The sequence below is a fragment of the Cinclus cinclus genome, chromosome 17 (assembly GCF_963662255.1).
Source record: "Cinclus cinclus chromosome 17, bCinCin1.1, whole genome shotgun sequence".
NCBI classification, from domain to species: Eukaryota; Metazoa; Chordata; class Aves; order Passeriformes; family Cinclidae; genus Cinclus; species Cinclus cinclus.
In genome coordinates, this window is record NC_085062.1 from 11513670 (window position 1) to 11530192 (window position 16523).

General features: G+C 47.0%; 1 protein-coding gene across 9 annotated transcripts in view; it reads left to right on the plus strand.

Moving 5' to 3' along the window:
* ADORA2A (adenosine A2a receptor) overlaps positions 1-16523 on the plus strand; it is a 31676-nt gene that overhangs the window by 4312 nt on the left and 10841 nt on the right. For 3 of the 9 annotated variants that reach the window (XM_062504455.1, XM_062504458.1, XM_062504456.1), the window contains one exon: positions 13746-14622. The exons of 1 other annotated variant lie outside the window; for it this stretch is intronic. In XM_062504455.1, coding sequence (XP_062360439.1) covers positions 14273-14622 — 350 coding nt within the window. In that variant the 5' untranslated portion in view covers positions 13746-14272. Of the gene's footprint in view, positions 1-2; positions 14623-16523 lie in introns of those variants that run through there. 5 more of the 9 variants (XM_062504451.1, XM_062504452.1, XM_062504454.1 and 2 more) reach the window with 5 other exon arrangements.

Below are 16523 nucleotides of genomic sequence, written 5' to 3' on the forward strand. Positions count from 1 at the left end.
GGCGGGCCCGCGGGGAGGGGCGGCGGGGCCCGGGGTGCAGCTCCCGGGGCAGAGCGGGACCTGCCGGCCGGGGCGGGCTGCGGGGCTCGTCCCGCTGGAGCATCCCGAGCTCGGCGCTCCCCCGCCCCGGCCGTGCGCTCGGCTTCCCTCGGTTTCCCTCGCGGCGTCCGCCCCGCTCCCTCTCCTGCCTGTCTCGCGAATTTGAAAAGCAGCCGCTCGCTGCCCTCTCGGTGCAGCCGAGTCCCCAGCCCCACGACGGGGCGATTTTGCCCCGTGCCGCGTTCTTGTGGCCCGGCTCGGGTGGTGTCTCTCTCCCCCGTGGAGCCGGTGCTTTTCACTCCGTGCTCGTTCCCAGCTGTCAGTCCCTCGACACACCCCCGCGCTCCAAGATGTTTGCTGCACGGATCTTCCCTCAAACATCAGGTGCTGGACTTTGCCTCCCTGAACCCAGCCGTCCTCCTGCCCTTCAGCAGATATTTGTGCTTAATGGTAAAATAGTGATTCCACAGGAGCACCCTTCATCCTGCAAACTTCTCTGTAGTGCTTTTAAAGGAAATTTCTCCGCACTTCACAGTCGTGTGAAAGGGAAAAGGGCAGGGGCTGAATAGACGGCTTCAAACCTGTGCGGTCTTGTCCCATTCCTTGCCCCCAAAAGCCCCGACTCTGCCTTATCTCTGCCGAGCGGCCGCGAGTTCCTCAGCAGAGCTCCTTGCGCTGCGCCCGGGAGCGCTCAGCCCCGCACCCCGCGATGGAGCCGCCGCTGCCCGAGGGCCTGTGCCCCCGTGCTGGGGACAGCCGAACGGGCTGCGAGGTGCGGGGTGTCTGCGGGGCTCTCGGCAGGACCGCATTCAGGTTTCTGCCCTGCCCTGGGGAATGCCTGAGCCAGCAGGTGCCTTCCCATCCCGCTGTGCCAGTGCTGGTGCGTGGTGCCCTCGCCGGGGATGCTCCTGAGAGGAGATTTTTCTGCACGGTCGTCCGTGCGGTCTAAGAGTCACGGTTGCTTTATTGCTCTTTTGCGCCCTGAACGGTGTAGGGGTTTGGGGGGTCTCGGGTGCAGGGGGACTGCAGGCTTTGCCATAGCCTGAAAGGAGGAAAGATGGTTGAGCTTTCTTTAAAACTGCCTGGGGCACTGAGCCCACAGAGACAGGAAGGGTTAACTTAAAGAGAACAACATGACTCACTTGGTAAATAGTTAATAGAATTGCTGTAACTACTTAAAATGATTTTCCTAAGCAGATGGCCAACTATTAGATAACTCAGTCTTTGGATGTATTTGTTTTCGGATTTCTTATCAGGCTTGTAAGTCTCAGGGACATGTAACTCAAGAACTGGAGTAATTGATAAATTCATTCTTCTGCATGAGGGAAACTAACAGAGAGAAAGAAAGCATGGTGAGCCCCTGCAGTTAGAGATACCCCTGGAGCATATTGCCCAAGTGAGGTTGAAAAAGATTAGATAAAGTGACCAGCAAGGATGTGAGAAATATTTCAATTGAGTTAGGACTGTGGAGGAAATACCTTATTTTGAATCTCAATAAAAAAGTCAATATAAACATAATAATGTACCACAAAAACCTATGGAAACGAAATCCTGTCTAATGTGACAAATGGATTAAATTCTGAATTAACCAGGAAAGCTGTGAACCTCTGAATTTGTAGAGAAAACATGTGGGTACAAACTGCAAACCTGTATGTGTGTACATAAAATAAAAATGACCGATTTCAGGGTGTGAAAAAAAAGGCAAGCAGGTCTCCTTTTTAATGGTGGCCATGCAGTACATTTGTAATTTTCATATGTATATAATCTGTGTCTTTGCATATATATTTTTATACATAAAAATAGAATCAGCATCAGATCAGGATCCCTTCTACCAGGTCAAGGAGTGTTGGTCCAATAATGATGTTTTTAGCCTCTGTCCTTCTATCAGTGGGTGGAAAAGGCACTAAAGGTCTGAGCTGGAAAGCCTCTGCCAGGTCTCCCACGTTTGCATTTCTCTTTTTGCTGGTATTTTAATAGGATGTTTCCATAAGGGCTGCTGCTGCTATTGCGTTTGGATATAATAAACTTTTGAAAGATCTTATTTTTTTTTTTTTAATCTTCAGTGATGGATTTCTTGTAGAGCTGTGTGGTTAAGTTCTCCTAAGAGCCACTGTGGAAAGCTCAGCCCTGCAGAAGGTTTGGAGGGAATCTTTACTCTTCCTTTCAGTGCTGTCTCAGAAGGGCCTGGTCCCCCCTTGGTTTTGAGCCTGGCTGCTTTTACATCTTGTGTCAAGGGAAAGCCTCTCCCTTTACCACTTCCTTTCTGCCTGCCTGACTGATGGCTGTATGATTTCTTGCCTGTACAGGATGTTTAAGGTTTCACAGATTTCCCACCATTTTCACTATGCTTGAGCTCTTCTCTGGGGTTTGACATTTCTGCCCACATGAGGTGGGACAAGGCACAGTGTGGGGAAAGTCTCTGAGTTCTGCACAGCTGGGAGTGAGGTGTTCCCCATCCAAGGGCTGATGCCAACAACTCTCTTGGTGTCCTGCAAAGTTTGTCCTTCTCTTCAGCTCGAACAGATTCTGGCTCTGCTTGTTCATTTTCTCATTTGATCTGGATTGTGAATAACTCCCAAGGTTGTTCATTATTATGTGATTTCTATCTGAAAATGGAGATGGGCTATTAAACTTTTTTTTTTTTTGTTGGACTCTAAAGTAAAAACCAGGAAAGAGATCTTGAGCTGTGTGCCAAGGAATCAGAGAAGATCCTCACAAGGCAATGGAGGGGGATTCCCTTTTATCAGGATGTCTGGTATTTGGGACCAGAAGGTTTGGTTGCTTCATGGACCATCTTCAGGTTTTTTTCACACAGTGCTCCTGAACAGCCTTGGTGAAGCTACTTGAACAAAACAGCACCAGTTCCTTGTCTCTCTGCTCATTACAAAAATGTTGAGGGAGCATTTAAAGCATCATTTAATGAGATGCTTTTGTAGTTGAATATTGAAGATTGGACTGTTAGGGGTGAGGAGCTGGCAGCATTCTGTCTTGGGAGGACAGGAGAGTCTGGGCAGATGCAGAAGGTGATTTAACCTCCAAAGGCTTCAGAGGTTTCAGTTCCTTCTGTAGTCAGAAGATGCTTCTCCCTTCACAAAGGTTGCATCCATACCAGGAATAATTACTGGTCGCATAGCACTTTTTTTTTTCTGCAGTAAACCTCTGTAGATCACAATGGACAGATGGCACATACAATTCTCAATTATGGAAAGTATCCTTAGGAGGCACTTGGAGGTCATCTAACCCAGACCTCTGCCCAAAGGCAGCTATGGATTTGCCATTCCTGATATCTTTCTCTATCCTGCTCCTAAAGGCCTGCAGTGGAGACTCCTCACTTTCCTGGTGTGCAGGAAATATCCCGATGTCCAGCTTAAAACTCCTTTGCTCTAAATTGTTCATTCTGACCACAGTGGGCAACCCACAGACAATCTGCAAAGAGTATTTCAAAGCACTTCACCAAATGCAGGTATTTGGTCAATGTGAGTGGGTAAAGGTGTGATCTCTTTCATTCTTCAGCCTGGGTCCTGGGGTTCTTGCTGATGGAGGTTTTAATTTTTTTATTTCTTTAAAAGTTACACATTTCAAGCCCAAATAAAATACTTTTATTACCACTACAAATGCAGCTGTGGAAGGCAGGGTTTGAAAAGAAATGTCAGCTACAAGACAAATTGTATTTATCTTAGATGGTAAGTCAGGGGTTGCATGCAGAAGGTTTATCACTATCTGACAGGTAACAAGATAAAGTCCAGGTGTTACACAGGGATGTGGAAAGACTTGAAGCAGGAATAAATAATGCTTTACAAAGCATTTTTGGGGAACATTTGCAAACAATGCATCTGAGACAATGGAGAAGTTAGCAGGGAGGGAAACTTCTTTCAGGGATGATTTGGTCAAGGGACAGGGGGAGGGAAAGGCGTGCAGGGGATGAGGGAATCTTCCCGCCCCTCTCTGATACAAGGAGAGGAAAGGGGGGTTTTCCTGGAGCTTTGGAGACGTGACGGGTGACATGCTGGGCTGTCTGTGTGTCGATTAGCATTTGTGATTGCTCCCAGTGCCAGGGGGGAAGGCGCTCCGGCCTTCTGTCCTTGCAGCTTGGGGCAGTTTTATCTGCCGGCAGGCTGCGATAGGCATTCCCTGTGTCCTGTGCCCGGTGTTGGCGGCTCCCAGCTGCAGCCGTGGCCTTTGTTCCGCAGCTCCCGGGGGGATTGGGCTGCTGGAGCCTCTCGAAGCCCAGCCCGAGCCGCGGGTCCCGTCTGAGCATCCCCCGGGCAGGGCAGCCCCTCACCCGTCCTGCAGGAACGCTGCTGAGCGGAGCCAAGCCCAGCTTCTGGCGCATCCCTTCGGGAATGGTGAGGTTCGCAGTTTTCCCTGTTAGAAGTTTCCTCACTCAGTCTTCTGACATCAGAGTCTCCTCCGTTTTCCCCCTGGCTTTGCTTTGTTGGAGATGTTTTGGTTTGGGTTTGCACCGTTGTGTTCTCCTCTTGCTCCTTGTCTTCCTTTTCACGCCCCCCCCCCCCCCCACCCTTTTATTTTTCCTAACTAGGACAGCAGAAATGTTTCTGCTCTCTCTGCCTGTTCTCTTATATTGGCCTCTTATGCAAATCTCCCTTCTTGTACTGGGGAAGTCCTCTACAAACAGCCCTATCATTTTAGTTATTGAGTTTTCCCCTATAGAACAGGACTGTCAGATCCTGGTATGAATCAGCTGTTGAGATTAAGAACTCAAGGGAAGTAGGTGGTTAAATGTCATATTCTGTGGAGGTAACAACTTTGGTTTCAGTATGAGATCCATATACTTGGGCACAGACTGGGATTTTCCATAGGAAACATTCCACTGGATAAAAGACAGCTAAGAGGTCTTTTTACTAAAATCTTCAGAAGAGAGGGACGTAATTGAAATTGATTTGAATAATTACAGTTTCCACATACGTCCAATCCACAGATCAGTGCCCAGGTTCAATGGGAAGGTGGAAAATCACATCAGACTGACCTGGGCTGGCACCAGCACCATTACAGCTCCTGGAGGATGTGTGGGGAAACACACTGATGTTTAAAAAGTTTGTAAAATGTTCTGCAGCCCGGATTTTGACAAAAAAATTACCTGTGCCAATGGCTACCCAGTCAGGGATAATCTGGGACTGTTTCTGATATTCCCAAAATGCAGGGCTCTTTAGCAGACCTTTTAAAACTGAGGCACCTAACTTTGTCAAACACCTGAAAAACATTAATACTTTCTTTTATGTCATCCGGTGTCTTATGAAAAGTTGATCCAGACTTTGCTTGACCATTATGATTCATTTAGGGCTTTTGTTAACTTTCCTACCCCATTCCTAAAGGGAAATCTTCCTTTTCTTCCACATAGCCACTGTACAGCCCAGCTGTATGATTAGAGCAGGCAAGAGATGGACACAGTCCACATGGGAGAAAGCATCCTAAAGGCTTGGGGGTTTCTTCTGAGCACCTCCTCGGGATCCACCTCTGCTTGATTCATATCTTTTGTGTTTGGAGTCAAATGTCACAGTCCCTAAGGAATTTGCCTTGGGAGTCTTTTGTGGTTTATCCTTGTTTGGCAAGGTGTGAGGATCATGGTTGTCGTGTATTTGAGAAATGATGGCTATTTTCTTTACGGAGGGACCTTTTCTATGATGTCTTGTTGTGCAGAGACTGTAAAATATGTAAAGTTTTCATAGGACAGAAGGGCCACTTCCCAAGGCTGGTGGAGGTGTCTCTGCTATAGTAGAGTCCTGACAGCTGCTCTCTCTCCTTTCTGCTCCCTCTGGACAAGAACAGCACCTCATGCAGCAAATGCAGTGAAATGCTTTTTTTGAAGTGATTTATGAATGGCTGCTGGCTCTCCAGTGCGATGTTTGGATGCAGAAGGACAGAACTCTGGTGAGAAGGGCCGTTTCCCCAGCCCAGCAGCTCTGTGCTCCCCAGCCCAGCCCAGCCCAGCCCAGCCCAGCCCAGCCCAGGAGCACTGGCCGGAGATGTCGGGGCAGGAAGCCTGAGAGGTGCGGGGCTGTCACTGCAGCGGATGCGGTCTGACCACAGGCTGAGGAAATGACAAAAGGACTCCAGAGTCCTCCGAGCACCAGCTAAGCACTGACACTCTGGGATCAGTACGGTGATATTGGAAAGTTCGGAATAAATCGGATAATAATCAAGGACCTGGGGAAAAACCTCTGAGTACCTCGAGTGTCGGTGTGGCTGTGAGAGTGGAAATGCAAGTCACCTCACAAGGGTGACAGCAGTGTGGTGCAAGTCACAGCAAAGAGGAGAGGGAATGACATGTGGCCTCGGGGCATGGTCAGAGCATCATCTCCTTATCCACAGAGGGTGGCAGAGTCCTAAAAATGTCTTAAATAGCTTTGAGGCTGCGACAGAAGCACTGGCAGGATGGTGAGGCTGACACTGAGCAAATCAGCAATAGCAGAATGCTTTACCAAATGGATGAGGGAAAGTTGCTGGAAACCACTCCGGACAGAAAATTTATTACTGTGGCTTTTGCCTGCTTTTGGGATGAGCAGTGTTGTACAATGCTTTCATCGGGATAGGGAAGGACAGCTGGGGAATCATTTTAAGTTACAGGGAGAGAGATAGTAAGACTTACATTATTTCTGCTGTGGAAGGAAGTTGGTTGTCCTGCTACAAACGCCTCTCCCTGCACTGGGGTGAGTTGTTGTTTCACCATCAGAGTTTCTGCAAACCCTCCTGGCAGCCTGCAGGACAGGGCTCGAGGGAGCAGGGATCAGGAGCATGGTGGAGAGAAAACCTGTACTTAGAGAGGGCAAATAGGGTTTGGGAATAACTGGATAAAAATGCAAGAAAACTAACAGATGTACCCAATTCTCAACTGCCTGTCTGGAAACTTCATACAGGAATAAGAGGCAAAGTCACATCTGGAGAGAAGTGATATTATTTTAAAATAGACCAGAATGGATGCATTAGCAATATGATAAATATATTCAGAGTAAATTCTTCCCTTTCCTGTATTCCTCAGTGGGTCACCTCTTCTTTATATTCTGTTTCCTCATTTCTCTTATTTTGTCCTTGAAGGAAATGCTCCTCATGTGTGAACACAGCTGGCTTTAGTAGGGCTGTGAGGAGGCAGAGTTTGAGTTCTTCCCTCACACAGGAAAGGAAAACTGGCTCCTCACAGGCATTGTGGATGATATTGGCAGTAGTAACTTGTTTCTGGCCAGGGTACATGGTTTTAATTATGCTTTTTTACTATGAAAGCCCATCCAAATGCTCTATGTTTTTATTTTTAGAAACACCACCATAGATAAATGAACATCAGCCGTCCTGAGTACAAATAATTTGCTCAAAAATCCAACATGTTTCGGTGTCTTTTTGGCAATATATCATGATGCCTGCTGCCCAGCAAGACTTTGGTGAGCACAGGGGAGCTGTTTTCCCTTCTGTTTGTTTGATCTGGCTTATTTAACAGCTGGTCATTCATCCGTACTTAGTTTTGCCCTCATTGGCTTTTTGTGACCATTAGAATTGGAATAATTACTGTGAGGTTTTCTCCTTGCTTTTAAACATTTATAACATCCACTTAGGAAAAAAAATATGGTCAAATGCGCTCTGTTCTAATCTTCTACTACCACAATAAAAATTAATCCACTTCTAGCACTTGGAGGGCAGGAGGCAAAGCTGCAATATTGGTTTGGGATTAGCTATTCCTGCCAGCCAGCCCATCTGTGTTATCAAATGACCTTTGCTTGTTGTCTAGAGGGATTTCACTTTTGGGGCAGTTTTGGTTTTTAATTTTTTTTCTAATGGGTGTAAACAGGAGGAGAAGAGAGGCACAGGACAGGCTGGCAGGGTGTGGTTTTGTCACAGTTTCAGTTGCTGTCACTGATGCAGCAGTCTGGGTGTCTCTGGTAAATCAGTCGAGACTTCACACCCGGGTTCACCATGCTTGTTGCTGGAGCACTCCCTCCTTTCTTGGCCTGGACTGCAGCAGGGATGGAAATGTAAAACAGAATTATTGCCCCTCTTTCCCATTTTTAGACTGATAGACAAAGTTCAGGCACAGTACAGGTCTCTGAAGGGCCATTTCTTCTGCCTTTCACAAGTACAAGAAGGGAAGGTTTTAAGTCTTGGAGGGCTGTTCCTTTCCTGTAAGAGGGGATGACACCAAATTTAGCAAAGCTCAAGCTCTCATTTTACTTATTATTTCAGAATAATTTGCAAAGCCCATCTAGAAAGCTCATTACCCCACAGTAGGTTTATATTACAGCAGCCTTCACTTCCCAAGAGGACATAAAGTCTGTGGTTCCAGATATCCTTGGCCTTGATTTTTGCAGTCAGAGCATCAGTGGTTCAGATGATACTTTGGATAAAATCTGAAATGTGCTTGGAAGGGTCAGACTGGCATGTGGAGTCCCTTGATACAACAAAAATTTCCACACCTGCTCATGTTCTGCACTTGCAATGGTGTCCACACAGGCAGGCGTGCAAGGAGGGCTGAGGGAAAGTGTAAGTGCTCCAGGTACCTGAAAACCAAGGCCATGGTGTGCTGATAATTTTGCCTGCTTTGTTTCACTTGCATCCTTTGTTAACAAAGAGCAGTCTAGAGGGAAATAGTCTATTATTAATATTTAATTTCCTCCTATTACTGTAAGCAGATGACCTAAAAGATCATTTAGGCAGCAGCCAATAATAAAGCAAAGAGAGGAATCAGAAAATGTATGTCTTGGTTAGGTGGGTGATGCGTCCTTCCTTCTCCTTCCTGCCCCACCCAGCCACAGCTCTTCATCCTTCCACGGGAGGCAGGGCTGAGGATGCTCCCCACAGCTGTGTCTGAGCAGTCAGGCACCTGGGAAGCTGCTCTACCTGAAGTATTCACAAAATACCAAACTTCAGAAAGGAAATCCTTGAGCAACACGGAGAAGTGCTCCTGCTGCCTTCCCAATCGTTCTCCCAAAGGACACCTGCTTTCATCATGTTTTACAGCCCCGGTTGTTTTGCAAATTTGTGTTTTGCCTGTGAGCACATTGGCTCGTTTATTGTGACTTGATCCTCTGAAGTGGTGGGGAGAGACAAGATTTCTTGGAGTCTTTGATTTAAAAGATAGGGAGATTCTCTTTGAGCTGAAGGGATTTCAAAGAGAGGATAAAAACTGACAAGCATCTCCCTTCCAGGCTTTGGAAAGTAGGAAACAAATGATTTAGCAGCACCAATTTTTCTGTTGAGGGCCATATGTGAATTCAAGGATTTTTCCTAAGGGAACTAAGTAATCTGCATGTGGCTGGTACATGGGAAGGGTCATGTTGTCAAAAGGAGATGCAAGATTGTGATCTGTGGAATGAGCCTTGATGAAGAGCCCCTCTGGCCCCCTTAAGCTGCCTGCTGCCTCTCCTGCCCCATCCTCGGGCAGACACAGAAACCAACCCCTCTGGGGCCTGGGGGAGCTGCAGTCTGTCACCTACGTGCCCACAGACTCTCTTGGGTGCCCTAAGGGCCGCTGATCATCTGGAGGTTTTGCTAATAAGTGAGAGGAGCTGTCAAACTGAAGTGTCACAGGCACCAGAGCCTGGCAGGCACAGAGGGTGTCTGCTCTGGACCAGCTGACAGAGCCTGGGCAGCCAAAGCCTCCCAAAGCAGGATGGACTCAGCCTGGAGGGGCAAAAAGCAGGAGATGAGCTTGTCTGAGATGGGTGATCTGAACCAAGCAGTGGCCAAGGGCTCAGCTCAATGCTTTTGGCACTCAGGAGAGAGAAGGGGCAGAACCTTGGTCCAAAGTCAACTGGAGATGCCAAATTAAAGCTTGCTTAGGCTCTGCTGGAGAATTGCTTCATGGGAACGTGCTGTGCAGATGCTTTATTGAATTTTCAAGGGGGAGTTTCTCATTGGGACTGAAATATGAGAGAGAACAGAGTGTTCCAAGTCACTACAAGTGAACAGAGCACCAGGTTTACAGGTTTGTGAATGACAAAAAAGGTTTATTTAATAATGGGGGAAAGGCCGGAACATAGCCCGGGGTATCACAAAGGAATTAACAAAATAAAACAAGGGCTTATGAAGAAATACTAATTGTAGCTGTCCAGCCTGTTGGGTGACACAGGTTATTTTTCTTAAGTTTCAAGAAGCTTGCCATGCTGATCCCTCAAGGGCCTGAGATGTTAAATATACACTTCCCCAGTGAGTAAAGCAGATTGTTAATTAATTTTTTCTTATTAGACCTGATTGCTAAGCCTTTGGGTCCTGCATGAAGTAGACAATTCTACAATAAATTTTGTTTTGCCTCTGGATCTATGTCATCTTCTCTGGGTGGTCTCTATTTAATTTTGTCCCTGTACAGTGAATTTCTAGCTGTATAAGCAGAAAGAGTGCTCTTGTTTTAAAGCAAGTTGCAAATACTCCTGAAATGGAGAGTTGTTACGTCAGGTGAGCACTACAGCAGCTGACACAGTGGGAGAGGAATGAGGAGAGGTGGGTGAGCTCAGGCTGAACATGAACCCTCCTGTGCTGTGGCACATTCTGTCAGCAGCAGGTGAAGCTGGGGTTGTGTGGCCAGGAATTGTTTTTTCTAATGTCAGTGGCTACTCAGGGGTGCTGAAGCAGACACAAAATGTTGTTTTGTCGTGGCTGGGACACCTGCTCAGCTCCAGCCATTTCTCCCCTGAGATGTGCTGGCTCTGCAGAACTCTGAGTGTTTTCCAGCCCATCTGAGAGCAGAGGGTGGAAGGACATGCTGTCCTTTTCTGGACATAACATTCCCATTGCTTCAGAATAAAGGACTGGGGCTTGGGATGAAGAATCAGGCCACTGTTTGTGTGGAGAGATGGGAAGCGAGGGACAAATTCAGAGATAAAAAATTCAAATTTAACATCAGGCCATGAAACAGTCAAAGTAGAAGGTTGAAAGCTCTGTTGTGTCAGGAAACATTGTGTGATGTAGTCATTAAACTTCAGATTCCAGCACTGTGCTTTTTCAGGTTCAGGCAGAGGTGTAGGAAATTTCAGCTTTGTGCTGAGCCATTGGGAGGTGTGGAACCTCCACAGTGAAGTTTGTAACTTTTCCTCCACGTCCTGCTGGAATTTGAGATGAGCCATTGAAAGAGGTTAAACAAAAATGCATCTAGGATTAGTATGGATTCGTGATCCTACTGAAGGGAGCTCTCAAATGGGGAAGAATATCCAGGAATTTTGCTTTGATCCTCTTCACTGAGGTGTATGAGCTGTGAACGTGACGGGCAAGAGCAACATGGCAAGACTTCAGGTAAATCCTCTGAGCATCAAGATGCAAGTGCCCAGTTCTCAGGCTGGCTCCTCTCAAACAGGGCTTCCCTTCAGTTCTTCTGACTCCATCTCTGAGGAGCCTGTGGGGGAATTATAGTGGATTTAGCAGTAGCTTTGGCCCAAGTATGTCAGGGTAATTTGTTACGTTTTTCTAAGCTTGGCCCGGTGCTGGAGTTTGAACGTGCTCTTGTCCTGCATGGGGAGGTGTGAGCCTGTGGGAAGGTGTGTGCTCCTGCTCTGTGCCTGACCTTGTCCTGCTGAGGGACTCAGGGGCTCACACCTACCTCAGAGTCCCAGGCACAGACATGTCCCTCTTCCTCTTAGGAGCCTGTTTTGCCCACTGCTTCCTTTGTTAGGTTGTTTTTTTCCTCCTACCAGCTTTTTCCTGTGTTTTCTTTCCTCCCTTCTTGCTCACACACATGCACAAAGCATTGTTTGTTTCTCATCCTGCTCCTTCTGTTCTCTCTGCCTCCAGATTCTTCTTTATTTCTATCTCATATTAATTCTAATCCTCTTCCCTGGAAGCTGGGCTGGAGGGTGAGGTTTCAATATTGCTGCTTTGAAACAAACCTGTTGGGATTTGTAATGGACAAGCAGAGGCTTGCAGGGGCATATCACTGACATCCCTGAAATCCAAGAAAGTAAAAGCCATCTTTGGGAAGTCACTGAAAACAGGAGGTTTTGCTGTAGGAACACAGACAATAGAGAGACTTCTTGGGGTTCTTCTTCTTTAGGAAAGATTAAATGGATGATCCTTATCTTCTTCTTCATATCTAGATCACACACTGATCTCTTCTGTTGATTTCTTCCTCTAAAACCAAACAAAACACAGAAACAAGATAGCTGAAGATAGAGAAAAGCAAGGGTTTTGAAGCACGTCCAAACCACCAAGAATCATTCACTTTCCTTTCAAATGCAGCATTAGCAATAGAGCTCTAAATCAATGAAAGGTCTAAAATTAGATTATATTCCTGAGATCAGATGTGAATCACAAGTTAATCATATTTTCTTTTATTATCACTGTCTTTACCCTTTTATTTTATCCTGAGAAATTAGGTTTCTGACTGGAAAACAGAGTGAACTGTGAAGGCATCAAACCCTGATGGGTGAGACCACGCCAGATCACCAGTGGATGGGGCTCAAAAATCTTGTGTTTTGGAGGTTCAAGTTGCATCCAAAACTGAGCTCAGTGATTTATCAGTTAGTGCTGTGTTCCTCTCTCTCCTAGCCCTCTGATGTATCAAGCTGTTTCTTAAATTAATGAGAAAATATTATTGCTAAAGCTTGCTAAATAAGGTTTGCAACCCACTCTGCAAGTGACAGGCGAGGACAGCAGGCAATTATCTCTTGACTGTGGCACAAAGCTCAGGGAACTGTGCTCTCCCTTCTGTAATTTTAGCTGAAACTCTGGTGAAATGCACCCATATCTGAAGCAGAGGTACAAGGTGACATGCAAGGGCGTGCAGGTGATGTGTATCTGCTTGTATGAAATGCAGCTGCAGGATCGTTTCCTCACGAGCAGCACCAACTTTAGAGCCAGAGCTGTCCCAGGACACTGCAGGAACTGGAATGCAGCCCTGAGCCACGGCACTGGCATCGTGCCTGCAGGTGTATTTCTGGGAGAGGTGTGTTTTGGTGGACGTGTTTCTGGCTGGTTGGAGGTGAAGGATGATGCTCTCCTGGATGCAACAAACACTATGGACAGTGCAGGTATAATGAACAAATGGTTTTCTTATAGGGTACAGGTTTACATGAACAGAAATAATGGAGTTGCAGGAGGAGAGCCTGCAGAGATCCTTGCAAAGAGTGTGCACGGTCAGCAGGAATGTCCTCGAAGATGTCCCTGTCTGGCACACCTTGAACACTTCTCCCTGCCATGGATCCAGTGCCTGGATATATGGAAGCCAGACAGGTGTGGCCACAGAGGGGTGACCACTCATGCCAGCAGTGAGGCTCCCCTGTGAATGAAGGCTCATGTCCTTGCAGAGCAGGGTGTTGGTGCAGCAGTTTTGTGGCAAAGCACGTGAGGGTGGGCAGCACGTGATGGCTCAAACCCAATGTTTGCAATCAGAGTGAGACAGGTGTGTGTGAAAGGCTCTTCCACCTTTCCTCTGTGCAGCCTCAGCACTTGCCAGGACATAATTAGTGAGGCTCTCGTGTTTCAGGGCGGGCTGTGGAGCAGCTGCTGAAGTGCCAGCTCAGTTGGTAGCCTCAAAAACAAAACGTCCCTTGTTTCTCATCACCACTGTGAAATGCTTCCTGAACTTGGGTTTGGCCCTGCAGCTTTCAGGATAGACAAAATGTGAGAATTTTGCCAATAATGTTTTCTTCTAGGTCAGTTTAATATCCGTAATCAATTTAATGTGCCACTTTAATGAGATTTTGCTTTCTCCGTCTCCTCCATAGAGCTGATTACTTAGTATATGTGGTTGGTGTTTTGTTTTCTTTTCTTTTTAGAGGAAACTGCAAGTGAAGAAGTTTAATGTTTGCTCCAGATGAAAAGAGTATTTCCCAAGTCCTGGTGGGAAAAGGTGAAAAAGAGGACCAGAGGATGTTGCTAGTAGGTATGGAGATGACAGGAAGCCATGACTAGAAGGGGGATTGTCAACAGGAAACAAAGCACCGGAGCTGATGTGACACTGCTGTACAGTACAGCTGCTGTGCTGTGCTGCCTGCTGGACTCTGAGGCCTGGGGAGCACTGTCTGTGTCCAACAGAGATTCTCCTGTCTCTTTGTCTGCTGGAGTTGAATTATTCTGCACCTGGTTAATCCACTTGGCTGGAGCTGGCAAACCCTGGGCTTTTTTTCTTGACACCAGCTACTGTAAAGTCCTTTGACAGCTATGGGGAGAAAAATGTGTGCGTGAGCAGCCTTCCCAGGCTGGCAGCTGAGCACTGCACGGAGCCCAGGCAGCTTTGAGGTGTCCTGGCTGTTCAGTGCTCTGCAGATATGAACGCTGAGCTTTGGGCCTGGTTGCTCTCACCATGCTAGTACATGGGAAGGACGACTTCCTCTCAGACATAGCCTACATCATCCTGGAACTGATCATTGCAGTGCTGGCCATCCTGGGGAACATCCTGGTCTGCTGGGCCGTCTACCTGAACAGCAACCTGCAGAACGTCACCAACTATTTTGTGGTGTCCCTGGCTGCTGCTGACATTGCCGTGGGCGTGCTGGCAATCCCCTTTGCCATCACCATCAGCACTGGCTTCTGTGCCTTCTTCTATGGCTGCCTTTTCATTGCCTGCTTTGTCCTGGTTTTGACTCAGAGCTCCATCTTCAGCCTCCTTGCCATCGCCATCGACAGGATCATTGCCATCCGAATACCCCTCAGGTAAGCACGGACTGGTCTGGGCTGGTGAGGGCTCAACACCCCTGAAGTCCACAGGTCTGGAGATGAATCAAGGAAGGAAAAGTTAAAGGAGGATCAGTGCTTTTTCTCTTGTATTTTGAAAGCAATTTTTCTAGCTCCTAAAGTTGCCTTGGCTGGTGGATTTTCTGGTTGCTTCCTTTTCCTATTCTTCTCTGTTCTCATATGGTGGGTGTCCTTGGCATCACAGAGGTGCTCCCTAGGAGCTGCCACTTAGGCAAACTGTGCCCTGAGTTGCAGCCAGTGGCACCAGATGGATGGTGGAGGGCAGAAAGGGGGTGAGGTCAGCTTGTCCCCCTCCCCGTGGGGAGGGAGCTTCTTCTGCCTGAAGCTGTAGCAGCAGGGCTTGGGGGCAGGGAGGTGGGGTTTTAAATGTGAAGGGAGAAGAAGCAGCAGGCTACCAAGCAATAGGCCTTAGGAAGATTTGGACTGGCTTGCAGAGCATAGGTTGGGTCAAGGTGGAGGCAGATGGGGATTTTGTGGTCTCTGCAGTTTAAAGAAAGAAAAGGACATTTTAATGTCCTAAGAGTCGCTGCTACTTGGTGTGTGACCAGGGAGACTGACGTGGGACAAGGGGAAGTTTTGCCCCACACACAGGGGCTGCTGCTCAGTTCAGTTTTGCAGGAGCACATTGCTGTGATGGGCTCTGTGTGTGTGTGTGTCACCACTGCTGTGACAATGCTCGAGTCACTCACTGAGCTCCAGAGATAGAGAGGAAGCCCCTGGAGAGGTTGGTGCAGGAGAATTGTAGGAGTCTCCTTCCTTCCTGTCTTGACCTTAGGATACAGCATGCTCTCAGGAATGGAGAGACCGCCTTCGTCTCCTGAACAAACCAATGTGGCTGAAAAATGGAACAGATTTCTGATTTTTGTGCTATTGAGTTTGAGTTTTTTGACATCCTCATTCTTCTTGAGCTTAAATCACTTGTGCTGCTCTGTACAATTTAGTTCTGTCTCTTCTGAATACTGTGGTCATGCAGCACTTATGTCAATTAACACAAACCTCCCATTCAAAACCAGAATGGGAGCCCCGGAGAGCGGAAATTACCTTTCCATGCGGACCAGGGCAGCCAAGTCTTTCCTGAAGCCTTGCCTCAGCAAGTCTGTGCTGCTACAGCATTGTCTTTAATGGGTAGTTTCCAAACCCTATTGGTCATAGCTGTTACAGCCTCTAGTTTTGGTGCAGATGTAAGGAATAACTTTTCCATTCCATTGCAGAGAAGCGCTGTTGATAATAGTTACCTATAAACTCAACTGTTTCCACTTTTCTACAGTTCTGCTATAGATGATTTCAGTTTATAAATCAAAATAATGATAAAAGGTACAAGGAAACATATCGAGTAACCCCTGGGAGCTGCCTCTGAAATGATTTTGAGAAGGGCTGATGACTTGATTTCATCTCTCACGAGCTAACTCTGAGGACGTCTGCTGACAGTTTAAGCACTCTTATTGCTAGAGGATGACTTGCCAGGAAAGGGATTTTAAAAATCTGGATTTCTGCCCACATTTTGGGCTATCACTGTAACTACATTGCCCTGAAAATGTAATTTCCTGGAACAGCCAAGGTAAAGAGTCTTTTCAAAAAGCCAGACTACATCAGTGTAGAGCATGACACCAGTTTCACTATCTTGTTTTGGAAAAAACAGAGCACACCCTTCTTTGCCCCAGGAACAGAGGGATTGATTGGATGCAGAAACCCAGAGGTAAATCCATGGGTCCTTCCTCCTGCCTGTACTCTGCTGGTTTGTCTGTTCACAGCAGGAGTGATGAACTTGTCAATTGTGTTTCCCCTTTAAAATCTATGGGTGAATAAGCATTAGATTTATAGCCTCAGACATGCTGAGGAAGTGAAGGCTGATTATCTGA